Source organism: Rhinatrema bivittatum, chromosome 2 (genome assembly GCF_901001135.1).
Source record: "Rhinatrema bivittatum chromosome 2, aRhiBiv1.1, whole genome shotgun sequence".
Taxonomy (NCBI): Eukaryota; Metazoa; Chordata; class Amphibia; order Gymnophiona; family Rhinatrematidae; genus Rhinatrema; species Rhinatrema bivittatum.
The window spans coordinates 261,069,267-261,085,678 of record NC_042616.1 but is presented as its reverse complement, the minus strand read 5'-3'; the positions used below and the strand labels follow the sequence as shown (position 1 = coordinate 261,085,678).

General features: G+C 48.4%; 1 protein-coding gene across 1 annotated transcript in view; it reads right to left on the bottom strand.

Annotated features, from left to right (window-relative positions):
* The window catches only part of TOP2B (DNA topoisomerase II beta), a 777,593-nt gene that overhangs the window by 646,053 nt on the left and 115,128 nt on the right, over nt 1–16,412 (bottom strand). Inside the window, 1 exon segment of the mRNA XM_029589448.1 lies at nt 1,146–1,236. Within this exon segment, the coding sequence (XP_029445308.1) occupies nt 1,146–1,236 (91 nt within the window).

Genomic DNA, 16,412 nt, shown 5'->3' with positions numbered 1-16,412 from the left:
GTGGGGAATGCCTTGGAGTCCCGGGTCCAGAGGAGGATGGAGGCTCCTCTCCCCGGGACTTTTTAGAACACGGCTCGGTCGAGGTCGATGCCGCTGTCGGTGCTGGTGGCGATGCTTCTCGTGATGCTTGGCCCAGTCCTTCTCTGGAGCCGAGGACGCTGTCGTCTTTGAATGGGACGATGCCGGTGATGGATGGTCACCAGAGTCACGATGCTGTTGAGACCTCGATTGGGGGGGGGGCGAAGACGACGAAATCTTCCGAATCGGTGTGCTTTTACCTGGAGTCGATGGAGATGAGCGCTTTGAGGAAAACAAGTGCTGCATCTTCTCCAGGCGAGCGCAGCAGCCTCTAGGGGTCATTTGAGCACAACTAGTGCAACGTTGGATGTCGTGGGAAGGCCAGATGCATAAAACGCAGCTGTTGTGAGGGTCTATAATGGACATAGTCCTCGGATACTCGGGGCACTTCCGAAACCCGGTCGCCACAGTGAAAAAGGGGCAGCGCGCAGTCAGTGGCCGTCAGGCACCGATAAGTACACCGCTGGGAACCGACCGCAAAAAACGTGGTAAACTTATTGGAACGTTAGTGGAGGTTGGTACACATTGGGGGTCCCTGGGACGGGGAAAAATTTGAAGAAATATTTGAAAAGTTCTGTGAGGAAAAATTGTGAGAAATTCTCACAGCACTCCTAAGAACCGCAAGGCAACTGCTGCACAGAAAAAAAGAGACTGAAGGAGGACCCTGTATGGCCTCAGGGTTAGTGGCATGCTGGGCATGCTCAGTGTGCCAGTCAAAAGTTCTAGAAACTTTGACAAAAGTGTTCCGTGACAGGGCTCCATCCAATGATGTCACCCATATGTGAGGACTACTATCCTGCTTGTTCTGGGAGAATGCACTTTTTAACAATTTACAGAAAATATTGTATTTTTCAATAAAAGGCAGCATTCAGAAAGATAGCATAAATTAATGATTACCATAAGAAAATGGCCAAAAGCTTACTTCAGAAGCCAGGAATAATAGCCTACTACATGCAGCTAAAACAATAATGGTATTTGCCCACATATTTCTTTAAGCACAATACCTAAATATCTATACATTTTGCTTAATCTTATAAAGGTACATTATTCACAGGTTAAATACTTACCAAGAATTTCATCGAAGATCTTATATAATCCAGGAACAAATGTAACATCTCTACAATTCATTCCTACATCTTCATCATATACCCACATTGCCTAAACAAAACAAAATAAGAAAATCAGTGGTTTATGTTTCACTCAGGGAAAAACTTCTCATTTTCACACTTCTACAAGTATTATGCATTTACATTCTGTATCAAGACTATGACAAATTGCATATAAAAATTAAAGAATTCTGTTATGAACAAAATCAGTTTAATATAATGCTCTGTCACAAGTAAATTTTAATTTCTTTGAAGAAAAAATAATAAATGTTTTAGGGAAAATGTGACTATTTTCCACCACCTACAAAACAAACATCAGTAAAGTTTGGTTTAGAAAATACTGGCTTTATTACTTTACATCAAATGTGAAATCGTGGCTGAATGAAGGAAAAAAGGAGTGTATAAAAATATGCACTCCAGTATAAAGAGATAAATGCCATATTCAGCAATAGGTAAGGTTAAAAAATGCTTTCAGCCTATAGTTTGTTATCTATAAGGTTAGTTTATGGATCAAAAACATATCACTTCTTCCTTAGCTGCTGACTGGATAAACCTCATTCTCTTAATATCTCTACAGTAAAGCCTTATATATATCATCATACTTTCAAAAAGCATAATTGCTTATCTGTAATTGGTATTCTATGCTAGCAGTGTTTCACTGATGCGCAAAGATAGTTTGCTTACTTGTAAACAGAGTTCTCGATAGACAGCATGATTAATTAGCCATGATGCATGGATAATATCTAATGGCGCCAAATAGACCCATCTCTCAAAGCTCAGTTAAAGGCTTACTGAGCCCCTTAGTCTTTTTTCAGAGCATAAGCTTTAGAAAATTAGTTGACTCTAGTCAGGCAGCCGAGTAAAAAGCATGGCTAATTCATCTTGCAATGTATAGAGAACCTGTTTACAGGCAAGCAAACTTGCTTTCTCTGTTAACAAACAGGACTGAATTAGTCAGAATATGTGTTGAGTCCCACAGCAGAGTCATTACTGAAAAAAGCAACCAGTGCTTCTAACTCGCTGACTCTTTCAGCAGACATTATAGCTACTAGAAACAGCACTTTCCACATAAGGAATTTCAGAGCAACCAACTCCAAAGGGTCAAATACAGGTTTCATGAGCACAGCTAAGATGACAATAATATCCCATGGTTCAAGTCATTTGATGATCTGCTAAAGAAGCAAACGCCTGGGTTGGAGCTCCTGGGTGATGCCTCATATAACCTTTTCCTGATCTTCATAATTTGGGCAAGACATTTTAGATTTTATATTTCTCTACTGTCTACACTACCTGTTTATGGAAATGGTCAATTGGGAGAGATTATGGAGTAGATTTTATAACATGCGCATGCGCTACCCAGCACGCGCACATGCGCGCGCATGTTATAAAATCTGGGGTCGGCGCGCACAAGGGGGTCCACAAATGTGCACTTGTGTGCACCGAGCTGCGCTGCCTTCCTCCGTTCCCTTCCCCCTAGCCTGCCCTTCTCACCCCTTCCCCTAACCTTCCCCCCCCCCCCCCCCAAAGTTTTATCCTATCTTTTGTGTCTGCCTCTGGGCAGGCACAAGTTGCACGTGCTGGCAGGCTGCCGGCGCGCGATCCCTCGACACAGCAGTAATGGCCACTGTGTTGCAGGCCTCTGGCCCCGCCCCTTTTGTAAAGCCCCGGGACTTACACGCATCCCGGGGCTTTAAGCGCGCCGCAGGGCCTTTTTAAAATAGGCCAGGCGCGTGCAACCTTTTGAAAATCCGGCCCTATATGAACAAAAATTTGTCATGCAGGAACCGTCCAGTATGTTTACTAAGCTGAGGAAAGTAATGGCCAACAAGAGTAAATCTGTGCAGGAGACCCCAGCTGAGTTTCTTTCCCAAAGGAGATCATTAAGAAGATCTCCATGAAACTCTCTCAATCTGTCATTAAATCAGTTACTGCTGTGCTGGAGGATCAATTATCACAAATACAGTCTTTTTTGGAGGAGATGAAGGAACAAGTAAGCATGCATTTGACACAGATACAGGGCGCAGAGTCTTGCATCTCCAAAAATTCTTCCAATTCCTTGATCTGATCACTTCCTGATTTCAGCCATGATCACTGTACTAAATCCTAATGTAATTCCGTCCAATCAGAACACCAATATTGAATATAGAAAGATATGTTCCATAGACAGCCTAATTGATTGCCTCCCAGATGCTATTAAAAAGTTAGATGTCTCCAATATTGACACTGCTGATATGTCCTGGCTGGATATTACCAGCAATGTTGCAAACATCTGTTGTCCTTTAATTAAAAAAGGATTTAAATTAAGTAATACTCTCCTTGGTATACTCCTGAATTAAAAGCAATGAAACGTGTTTTAAGAAATTTAGAAAAGAAATGGCGCAAAGCACCTTTTCTCCTACTTCATTTACTAATTATAGAATAGCCCTCCATAACTACCGAACCAAAATCAATGATACTAAACGTAACCACTACTCAAAGAAAATTCATGATTTTAAATTCAATCCTAGAGTTCTCTTTTCTTTTGTTTCAGACTTAGTCAATCCTTCTTCCAATCTAGAGATAAATCAAAAAGCAGATTCCCTCTGTAATGAGTTGGCCAATTTATTTAGAGACAAACCGTACAATTTGATAAATGCTATTCCAATTGATATAGGGTAGGCAACAAAATAACTCTTACATCTATTGCTGAAACCACTTGGTCTTCTTTTGAAAATATTGCCTCAACAGAAATAGAATGTTTTTTACGAAAATTAAAACCCACCACCCACCCCCTAGATTCTATCCCCACTAAATTATTAAAGCTAGTTCCAAATAGCGTTTCTAAAGCACTGGCCAATATAATCAATCTATCCCTTTCCTGAGGCATACTGCCTGATGGTTTAAAAAGTGCTATTAAACAGATTTTTAAAAAACCAAATTTACCTACTACAGATCTCTCAAATTTTAGACCGATCTCTAATCTGTCATTTCTAGCCAAACTCATTGAAAAAACAGTTAACCAGCAATTAATGGACTATCTCGAATCAAACAATATTTTATTCCCATCTCAATATGGGTTTCGAAAAATTTTTAGCACGGAGACTTTACTTGCGTCCCTTATGGACACTGTTTTGAAGGGCCTTCACAACGGGGAATCCAACCTTCTTGTAGTGCTAGTTATCTCGGCTCCCTTTGATACGGTTAAACATGAAATTTTACTAGATAAATAAAAAAATGAATAAATTTAGTCCAACACTTATATACCAAAATTCGTTTGCCGATACAGTACAGTGTGCTCCGACGAAGCGCACTGTTAACCTGCCATTGGACGCGCGTTTTCCCTTACCCCTTATTCAGTAAGGGGTGGAAAACGCACGTCCAACCCGCCGAACCTAATAGCACCCTCAACATGCAAATGCATGTTGATGGCCCTATTAGGTATTCGCACGCGATTCAGAAAGTAAAATGAGCAGCCAAGCCACACATTTTACTTTCAGAAATTAGCACCTACCCAAAGTTAGGCGCTAATTTCTTCCGGCACCGGGAAAGTGCACAGAAAAGCAGTAAAAACTAGGGATGTGAATCGTGTGATCGATCGTCTTAACGATCGATTTTGGCTGGGGGGGGGGGGGGGGGGGGGGGAATCTGATCGTCATGGTTTTTTTTGTTAAAAAATCGTAAATCGGGGGAGGGGGGGAAACCGGCACACCAAAACAACCCTAAAACCCACCCCGACCCTTTAAAACAAATCCCCCACCCTTCCGAACCCCCCAAAATGTTTTAAATTACCTGGGGTCCAGTGGGGGGGTCCCGGCGCGATCTCCCACTCTCGGGCCACGGCTGCGTTAATAGAAATGGCGCCGGTGGCCCTTTGCCCTTACCATATGACAGGGCAAAGGTAGTGCCGGCGCCATTTTGGTTCCTGTCACCCGACGTCACGCGTGCAGGAGATCGCTCCCGGACCCCCAGGGACTTTTGGCCAGCTTGGGGGGGGGCCTCCTGACCCCCACAAGACTTGCCAAAAGTCAAGCGGGGGTCCGGGAGCGACCTCCTGCACTCGGGCTGTATTGCCAATATTCAAAATGGCGCCTGCGCTAGGTAGTGTCAGCTTTTCTGTGGTCTGGTGCAATGGAGCCAGGATGTTCCCAGTTCTTCTTGAGGAGGTCCAGAAGAACTTGGTGTTTAGGGATGGAGGTTATTTCCTTGGGAGCATCCAGGAATTGTAGCAACTCCATCATCTGATGTCTATCGTTCTGTTCAGTCTGTAATTGGAAAGGAACCAATTCAGACGTTTCCTTCACAAAATTTATGAAATAGGTCTTCTGGAGGAGAACGCTTTCTACTCTCAGTGGGTGAAGGTGGTGATGGCAAATCATCAGTGTCTGGTGAGGAGTCATCAGTGTCTGGTGAGGAGTTATCAGTGTCTGGTGAGGAGTCATCAGTCCAGGTATCATAAAGATCAGCATCTGTCCCTCTAGGAACTAGAGGGGGACGGGGTGGTTGGCTACCTGAAGGCCCCGGTCTAGGCTCCGAAGGCATCGAAGGAATGACCGGAGGCACTGATGAAGGCATCGAAGGCCCCGGCGCGGGCATCGATAGATGGCTCGATGGTGCCGATGAAATCGGTGGGGACGGCCGTATCGGCCTGGATGGCTGAGGCAAAACTCCCGATGGAGGGATGTGGAACGGTGTTTCTTCTCCCGATGACAGAGTAAGCGGGGAGGGCACCGGAGCCATCGTGACCTAGGGGTCTATCAGTGGAAAAGCGGCCATAAGCGCTTCCATCCTGGAGAGCAGTGGTGCCAATGCTGCTGGAATTGGGTCGATGGTCGGTTCCGCAATCGGTACTGGAGGAACCTGAAGTCGTTGCATCGCCTTGTGGATGACCTCCTGAAACATCCGGTCCAGTTCTTCTCGGAGACCTGGAGCAAGCAGCCCTGGCTCCGGAACAGAAGAAGGAGGCAGAGGCATAGCCAGAGGGACCACCGTTAAAGGCGGAGTCGCAGCTCCCGATGCCCTGTCGGGCGAGGGTTGCCTCTGTGACCCAGTCGCCGAAAAGGTCGATGCCTTTTCTGGACGGGGTTTTTTCGACAGCCGCTCAGACAATGGCAAAGTCGATTTCGCTCCCTCGATGGTCCGAGTCTTACGGTGTCGATGGCGATGTTTCTCCCTACGATCCCCTCGGTCCTGAGGGGTAGTAGAGGGTGTCGAAGGCTGCGTTGTCGTCGATGCCGGCACAAAGTTGACGGGGCCGGTTCAGGCGACGTCAATGCAATGGACGGAGTCAGGTTTTAAGCACGGAAGAAGTTCCATCTTCTCCATTCTGGCCTTGCAACCTTTTGGTGTCATTAGGGCACATTTGGTGCAGATCAAGACATCGTGCTCTCGTGCCAAGACACAGTACACAGACTTTATGGGGGTCTGTAATGGACATGGTGCGAGTACAGTCCAGGCACCGACGAAACCCCGACGCCATGGCCATAGAAAAAAATTGAGCCGTGGTACGGTCGACGGCCAGTAGGCCGCAAGGGCCAAACTCGATGGTAATCAACGGAAAACGGGTAAAAACTTCACGGAGTACCACGGTCTGAAAAAAGTTAAAGGAGGGACCCCTGTGGGGCAAATTCACTTTTAGCAATTCCATGAGGAATATTCCTGACAGGAATCTCTGCAGAGCTCCTTAACCACGAGGCTACTGCTGCGCGGAAAAAAGAAGACTAAAGGGGGACCCCTGCTGGCTGCAGGGTTAGTGCCATGCTGGGCATGCCCAGTAGGGGCCAGTCAAAGTTCTGGAAACTGACAAAATTTTTCCGTGATTGGGCTCCATCCTGTGATGTTACCCATATGTGAGGACTACAGGAAAATTAGGTTCTTACCTTTGCTAATTTTCGTTCCCGTAGTACCATGGATCAGTCCAGACAGCTGGGTTATGCCTCCCCTTCAGCAGATGGAGTCAGAGAGAAAACTGAAAGCACCCCCTAGATATACTGGTGTGCCACCTGCGATCCCTCAGTATATGTGATATCAAAGCAGAAATAAGGAATGAATGACCTTCAACTGTACCCCCAAGAGAATGTCAAAAAATTGTGATCTAAATCATAACCTAAATGACCAGATCAAGTAGAAACCTCCTTGAGAACAGGTAAAACCAGACATAACAAACAGGACACCACAGAGCGAACAATAAAACATGAGGAAAGGAGACACTTCACCTCGAAACTGTGGCATCTATTACCAATACAAACTGTAATGGAAGAAAACAACAGAAAGGAACATGAGCGGACTCCCAGAAGTACTGAGGGCGGGCGTCTGGACTGATCCATGGTACTACGGGAACGAAAATTAGCAAAGGTAAGAACCTAATTTTCCTTTCCCTGTACGTACCAGGATCAGTCCAGACAGCTGGGATGTACCCAAGCCGCCTTAACTGGGGTGGGACCCTGAGAGTCCCGCTCGAATTACACTGCTCCCAAAGGACTCTGCAGGAGGACCACGAACATCCAGGCGATAATGCCTGGCAAAAGTATGCCAGGATTTCCATGTGGCCGCCCTGCATAACTCTTGGCAAGAGACCAAGTGATTCTCTGCCCATGAAGTCGCTTGCGAACGCAGAGAATGAGCTTTAAGCCCAGCAGGAATAGGCTTACCACATCCAACATACGTGGCCGCAATAGCACCCTTTAGCCAGCGTGCAATCGTAGCTTTAGAAGCCTGAAGACCCTTCTTGGGCCCATTCCACAACACGAACAGGTGATCTGACTTTCTAAAGTCATTGGTAACCTCCAAATAGCGTAAAAGAATCCGACAGACATCCAGACGCCTCAAGTCCCTACCCTGAGAAGACTGCAGTTCCTTGTCCGAAAAGGAAGGTAATTCCACCGTTTGGTTGACATGAAACGCGGAGACCACCTTGGGTAGGAAGGAAGGAACAGTCCGTAGGGAAACCCCTGACGCCGATATGCGCAAAAACGGTTCCCTGCAAGAGAGAGCCTGAAGCTCCGACACCCGACGAGCCGAAGAAATGGCCACAAGGAAGACAGCCTTGAGAGTCAGATCCTTCAAGGAAGCCGCCTTAATGGGTTCAAACGGAGCCGCACACAAGCCACGGAGTACCAAGTTCAAGTTCCAAGACGGACAGGGAAGCCTGACGGGAGGACGCAAGTTTCTAACCCCTCGCAAAAAACGCGCCACATCCGGATGACTCGCAAGGGAAGAGCCTTCTACCTTACCTCGCAAGCATCCCAAGGCCGCCACCTGAACTCGGAGCGAATTATATGCTAACCCCTTCTTCAATCCATCTTGTAAGAACATAAGGATATCCGCCACAGATGAACGTCTGGCCGAAGTACCCACCGTGTCACACCAATCATGGAAAACTTTCCAAACTCTCGCGTAGGCGAGCGTAGTGGACGACCGACGGGCCCGAAGGAGAGTAGACACCACCGCGTCCGAATAACCTCTCTTCTTCAACTGCTTCCTCTCATAAGCCAAGCCGCCAGACAAAAACGATCCGCCAGATCGAAAAATACTGGACCCTGACGAAGAAGATTGGGAAGATGACCGAGACGCAGTGGGCCGTCGACTGCCAGGTTGACCAGATCCGCGAACCACGGACGCCGCGGCCATTCCGGAGCCACGAGGATCACCGGACCGTGATGGGACTCTATGCGTCGTAGCACTTTCCCTACGAGGGGCCACGGAGGGAACACATAAAGAAGAATGTGACGAGGCCACGGAAGTGCTAGCGCGTCCACTCCTTCTGACGCGTGCTCTCTCCTCCGGCTGAAGAAGCGCACCGCCTTTGCATTTTGACGGGTCGCCATGAGGTCCAAGCGCGGAGTCCCCCAACGCCGCACAATGAGAGCCATTGCTTCCGACGAGATCTCCCATTCTCCTGGATCCAGGTGCTGCCGGCTGAGGAAATCCGCTTGAACGTTGTCCACGCCTGCAATGTGGGTGGCCGCGAGACGGTCTATGTGCCTTTCCGCCCAAGACATCAACAGCGCCGCCTCGGTCGCTACCGCCAGACTTTTTGTGCCTCCTTGTCGATTTATGTACGCCACTGTGGTCGCATTGTCCGACAGAACTCTTACTGCTCGTCCGCGTACCAGTGGAAGGAGACAACGCAAGGCCAGGCGGACCGCTCTGGTCTCCAATCGGTTGATGGACCAAGTCGCTTGGAGTGCTGACCAGGTGCCCTGGACCGCACGGGACTGGCAGACCACTCCCCAGCCCGACAGGCTGGCATCCGTTGTCACCACCAACCAAGGCGGGGGTTCGAGGGCCACCCCTTGTAGAAGATTGGCTGGAGTCAGCCACCAAGAGAGACTGGAGCGAGCCGGCTCCAGCAAAGGCAATTCTATCCCGTACTCCTCCGAGCGGGGATCCCAGCGAGATAGAAGTGCTCTTTGTAATGGACGCATATGCGCAAAAGCCCATTGTACCATTTCCATAGTAGACACCATATGACCAATGACCTGTAAATAATCCCAGACCGTGGGCATCTCGAGTTCCAACAGGCGCCGTACCTGAGTCATGAGATTGACCATGCGTTGCTGCGTAAGAAAAACCTTGCCCACCAAGGTGTCGAACCGAGCTCCCAGGAACTCCAGCTGTTGGGTCGGTTCGAGTCTGCTCTTCGTGAAGTTGACTACCCAACCCAACTCCTGCAGCTGGTGCACCACTAAGGCACCGCCCGGTTGCAGGCCGCCTGTGACTTTGCTCGAATGAGCCAATCGTCGAGATAGGGATGCACGAGGACGCCTTGACGGCGGAGGGAGGCCGCTACCACCACGAGAACTTTGGTGAACACCCTCGGCGCGGTGGCCAACCCGAAGGGGAGGGCGCAAAACTGGTAGTGGTCCCCCATCACCGTGAACCTCAAGTACCTTTGATGCCGTTCTCTTATTCCGATGTGAAGATAGGCCTCTGTCAGGTCCAAAGAAGCCAAAAATTCTCCCTTGTGGACGGCCGCAATAACAGACCGGAGGGTCTCCATCCGGAAGCGGGGCACACGCAACGCCTTGTTTACTCCTTTGAGATCCAGAATGGGTCGGAAGGTGCCCTCCTTCTTGGGAACCAGGAAGTATATGGAGTACCGACCCGTCCGTAGCTGGTCCCGCGGAACCGGAACCACCGCCCCCAGAGCCTGTAGATGGGCGACCGTTTGGGCGATAGCTACCTGTTTTTCTACCGGCCCGCATGGCGATACCAGAAAGAGATCCCGGGGGGGACGTACAAAATCCAACTCGTAGCCGTACCGGACCACGTCGAGGACCCATTGATCCGAAGTGATCTTGGCCCACTCCTCCCAGAACCGGGACAGCCGACCTCCGATAACGGGAACGGAGGAGTGGGCCCGCGCACCTTCATTGTGCGGGCTTGATGGCAGGAAAGCCTGTGGAAGCGCCCCCGCGTAGAGGCCTCCTGCCGCGAAAGGAAGAAGAAGACCAGGCCTGGGATCTTGTCGCCTGCTGCCGCTGGGGAAGGGAACCCCCTCTTCCCCCACGGAAACACCGTTGCCCCCGAAAGCGAGCCCTAGCGTTCCCAAACGACCGAGGTTGCCGAGGCTTATCCTCCGGCAACTTGTAGACCTTGTTGTCACCCAGGTCCTTAATAAGCTGGTCCAGCTCCTCGCCAAATAGCAACTTGCCCTTAAAGGGGAAGGAACCTAACCTCGCCTTGGAGTTGGCATCCGCCGACCAACGACAGAGCCACAGCAACCTCCTGGCTGATACCGCCGAGGACATAATGCGAGCCGATGTACGCAACAAGTCATACAGGGCATCCGCAGTATAAGCGACCGCCGCCTCAACACAATTTGCCTGCTCAGCCTCTCCCGGCGGGAGCTCCTGCATGGTCAGCAGCTGCTGAACCCAGCGGAGGTTGGCCCTCTGCACAAGGCTGCTGCAAGCCGCCACTCGGACCCCCAGAGCCGCCACGTCAAAAATACGCTTTAATAAAACCTCAAGCTTGCGGTCTTGGAGGTCCTTCAACGCTATACCCCCCGTCACGGGGATTGTCGTATGCTTTACCACAGCCGTGACAGCCGAATCTACCGCGGGCGTCTTCAAGAGCTCCAATGACTCCTTGGGTAAGGGATATAGCCTTTCCATGGCCCGATTCACCCGCAGGGACGCCTCTGGGAGGTCCCATTCCTTTGAAACGATCTGTAAGACCTTGTGGTGAAAGGGAAAGGTCTGCGGGGGAGCTCTAATCCCTGCCATAGCAATATCCCCTGTAGACGTGTCCGCCTCCTGCGGCGGAGTCGTTAACTCTAGCTCCTGCAACACGTGAAGAATAAGGGAGCTCAATTCCTCCTTTCCAAACAAACGTAGCACCTGGGGGTCATCCCCTTCTACGGCCCCCTGAGTATCCGCCGTCAAAGAGTCCGGAGCCCCCGGGGACTCCGGCACGGCTGAGTCCTCCGGGTCCGCAGCTCCCCCCCCCCCCCCGCGGACGGGGACCTTGGCCCCCGGAGGAACCCGCGCCCGGCTGGGTCCCCTGGGGCAAGGCAGTGGACCTGGGGACTTTCGGGGGAGCGGGCGCCTCTGCCTCCCAGCCGGATTCTGCCTGCAAAAAGGCTTTGTGCATTAGGAGCACAAAATCGGAAGAAAAGGGGACCGCCCTTTTCAACCCTTTCTTCGGGGCATCTATAGAGAGGGGGGCTCGAGGAGTCCCCAAATCGGTCTGGGAGCGCGCGCTCTGGGCACCAGGAGAGGGAGGAGGGGAGATTTCCTCCTCCTCCGACGCTGACGATTCAGTCTGCCTCGTGGCCAAGATGGCCGCCGCACTCCTCCCCGAGGGAGGAGGGGCCGGAGAACCACTGCCTGCAGCGCTGCGATGCCGGGACGGAGAGGGGAGAGGAGACCTGCTGCGGGCAGCGCTCGGCCCCCGAGAGGATCCCTCGCCCCCGGGAAAACATCGGGGACAGAGACCCTCTCGGGAGAGTCGCGCCCCCGCCCCCCCACAGGACACGCAGAGCGAAGACCGCGGCATCAGCGCAGCGAACGGAGCTGCTACACAAAAAGGGCGCCAAAGGTAAGGTGAAGAAGGATCCTCACAGATACAGCGCGCCGGGTGAACTAGCCACCCCCTCCGGGTCCAAGAACACGCTGGCAGTCCGGGGTTAAGGAAAAAAAAAATATATATATATATATAAAACTCACTGCCTGTCCCCAATAGGACTTAAGTGACTCAGCGAGCCCGATTCAAAACTTTTACTTTTTTTTTTTTTTTTTTTTTTTAAACCCCCTTCAGGGCTGAATCCCCTGGAATTGGGGGGAGGGTGACCGGCCCACCAGTAAGCTCTCCCCCAGGTTCAAGGACACTGTAATCCGGGAAAATTAAGGAGGACACTGCCCTCCTGCCTGCCCGCAATGAGCTCCAACCGCGCCGCGCCAGACACTGACAAACAAACGACAGGAGGGAAGAAACCAATTGATCTTTGTCCCTCTCTTTTTTTTCTTTTTTTTTTTTAAATGTTTCCCAGTACCGATAAACTGACCAGACCAGGACCGCAGGTTATGCCTCTCAATCTGCTGGAGTCAGAGAATATACTGAAGGATCGCAGGTGGCACACCAGTATATCTAGGGGGTGCTTTCAGTTTTCTCTCTGACTCCATCTGCTGGAGGGGAGGCATAACCCAGCTGTCTGGACTGATCCTGGTACGTACAGGGAACATCCTGCTTGTCCTGTGAGAAAAGACCTTACTGCATCGATACTTCATCACTGGCATGCATTACAATTACATTCTATGTTTAAAGATTCCCTGCGCATTGCATACACTTGCGGGTCAAATTTAAAAGATAAGTTAATACAGTGATTTTTCAAAACAGGGTTTGCTGAAATCTTTTCTCCATGTTTTAACATAAACCTTATGGATCTTGTTCTATTTGCACAGTTTCTATGCACACTGTCAAGGTTTTTGTTCCCTCTGAACAACTATCGCTAACATATTACGTGTCAGACATTTTACATGATATATGTGATCAATTGTCCTTGCAATAAATTTTATGTAAGCAAAATGATACATACTGTATGCACAAGATTAATAGAACACTGGAGTTGTTTGAAATATTCCTGGGTTAGAGAACCTTTGGTTGTATATTGCATATATCCATACAATCATAGATTTACATTTTAGTATCAAATTTAGTGTAACACGATTGGTGGGGTGGTAATACACAGAAGCAGTTACTGTAAAAAGAACATTGATGGATCTACCAATTAAATACTTTAACATCGAAAGGACTAAATTCTGATCAAAATGTATCAGTATTTTTATGAAGTAATTAAGATGGTACACTATTCTGAGTTGTTAATGGAAATGTGTTCACAATATTCTGATGTGAATTTTATGAGACATATAAGCATCATCAAGTTCTTCTGTTTTCAGAATGAAGTACAACATACATTACATTCATGTTCGCCAACAAGCCATGCAGTTTTAAAGCCAGCGCTCTGTGTCCATTGACATCCTTGGAGGACTCCATTTTAAGAGCAGTGAGGCTGTATGATGCTCAAATATAAACATTATACAGATAAGTTTTCAGTTTGTTATTTATGTTTTAGATTTTCACCTGACACAGACTTGATTGAACATTAGCTAACAGATTTTTATAAGCATACAAAATGATTTAAAATAGTCATTGTTTTTGGTGAAGGGTAAATGATTAAGAAGTGACTATGTAGTACATATTCAAAGACATACCGGCTTCCTGACACATTATCACTTATTTTTGTCTTAAAAGATTTTTCAACACTGCCTCTTCTGTTTGGTGAGATCATAAAACATGAAAAATGTAGCTAAGAAAGACCTAAAATCACAGTGGGAAGCTATATCTAGATAGCAATGACTGGTGAATAAGTTATGCTATACTTTGTGCCGCCCTCCTCAGACAAAATTGCAACCCAAAGCAGTCTATAACATTCAAAATTAATACTATAATCAGATACATCATAAAATAATGAGATACATCATAATTGTGACAGTACAATATATCAATAAAATATAATACATCAAATTCAAAAAACATTCCTAAAATAATAACACCTCAATAAATAAAATATGTAACCTCAACCACCTCATTCTCACGATGGAGGAATAAGCCACTAAACCATCTGTTCAAATAATTCACATCAGTAATACAATTAACATAACCCATAATATAACCTCAAACTACTTAAATGTACCAGACATCCCCAAATAACTATCAGACCCCCACTTCAGACCTATTCCTCTGGCCACTCTGAAAGGCGCTCCCATATCACAGCCTTGAAAATTTCTATTAAGCAGTTGCAGACCTTAAACTGACAAGGACAACGCCATGACCTTCGTACAAAAGCCCTGACTGTCCTTTTAAGGTAAAGCAATGACAGTCTTGCTTTGCACCAATTTGATATGCAACCAGAACAACTGCAACAGTACAGCTTTCTCTCCCTCATCATGTAATTAAGATTGTCAAGTGGCTCCAGATTTTCAGAATCGGCTGATCCAGTCCTGGTTTTACTCTACTGTGGGCAAGGAGCAGAGGATTATGTATTTTCAGCAAACTCTTATCTGGTACTAATCCTTGGATAAGTTGGGGTTTTTTGTTTTTTTTAATGCTGTCTTTTTATTTTTTTATACCTCAGTTTGTGTGATTTTTTTTTTTTTAGGTAGTTGCTTATGGCTGTTTAATAATTTTCTTAGGGAATTCAACAGAGAAATAAGAAATCAAGTTCCTGCATGAAATGGGAAGAAACCAAGAATGGATCAAAGTGTCCTGAAAATCTGAATCCATTTGGCAACCCTATGTATAATGGTGGGAGATTGGAGAGATTACTTACCTGATAATCTCGTTTTCCTTAGTGTATGCAGATGGACTCAGAACAAATGGGTATAGTGTGCTCGTGCTAGCAGTTGGAGACGGATCTGACATCAGCACGGAGTACATATACCCCGCAGGAAGTGCGGCAACTCAGTAATCTTCCTTGCAAAAGCTTTATGGATATATGTGTGACTGACCGATCGATTAAATGAACATGATTAACCTGACCGATTGATAGTAGCTGGAGATCGCCAGTGTTCTCAACCGGAAGGCGTCGACACCCGGCAGGGTGGATGCCCTATATAAGGAAATATGGCTTACCGTGAGTCGGTGAATCCCCATGTATACCGGGCAGCCGGGCGGGATGCTGAGTCCATCTGCATACACTAAGGAAAACGAGATTATCAGGTAAGTAATCTCTCCATTTCCTAGCGTGTAGCAGATGGACTCAGAACAAATGGGATGTCCAAAAGCTACTCCTGGACTGGGTGGGAGGCTGCCCGAGGTCCGTTTAGGATTGCCCTCGCAAATGCTGTGTCCTCCCTGGCCTGGACGTCCAGACGGTAGAATCTGGAGAAGGTATGGAGGGAGGACCACGATTCCGCTTTACATATCTCTGCCGGCGACAGCATCCTAGTTTCTGCCCAGGAGGCCGCCTGCGCTCTGGTAGAATGAGCCTTGACCCGTAGAGGTGGTGGTTTTTCCGCCTCTACGTAGGCCGCCTTGATAACTTCTTTGATCCAGCGGGCAATGGTTGCCCGTGAGGCCGCTTCCCCTTGCTTCTTTCCGCTGTGAAGGACGAACAGGTGGTCCGTCTTTCATACTGCTTCCGACATTTCCAGGTATCTGGACAGCAGCCTGCCGATGTCGAGATGGCGCAGTATTCGACCTTCTTCCGACTTCTTCAAACCTTCCGTGGTTGGCAAGGATATGGTTTGGTTGAGGTGGAAGTGTGAGACTACTTTGGGTAAGAAGGAAGGAACCGTGCGAACATGGATAGCCCCTGGGGTGATTCTGTGAAACGGATCGCAACAGGACAGTGCTTGTAGCTCTGAGATGCGGCGTGCTGAGCATACGGCCAGCAAGAACACCATCTTCAAGGTTAATAAATGGAGGGACAGACCTCGGAGGGGTCTGAAGGCGGGTCCCGCTAGGAATTCCAAAACTAGGTTGAGGTTCCACAGGGGCACTGGCCACTTCAGTGGCGGGCGAATGTGTTTGACTCCTTTCAGGAAACGTGAAACGTCTGGGTGTGTGGCAATGCTGTTGCCGTCACTCCTGAGGCCGTAGCAGGATAGCGCTGCCACCTGAACCTTGATTGAATTGAGAGATAGACCCTTCTGAAGCCCATCCTGCAGGAAATCCAAAATGATGGGGATTTTAGCGGCATGCGGACTGGTGCTACGAGTCTCGCACCAGGCTTCAAATACTCTCCAG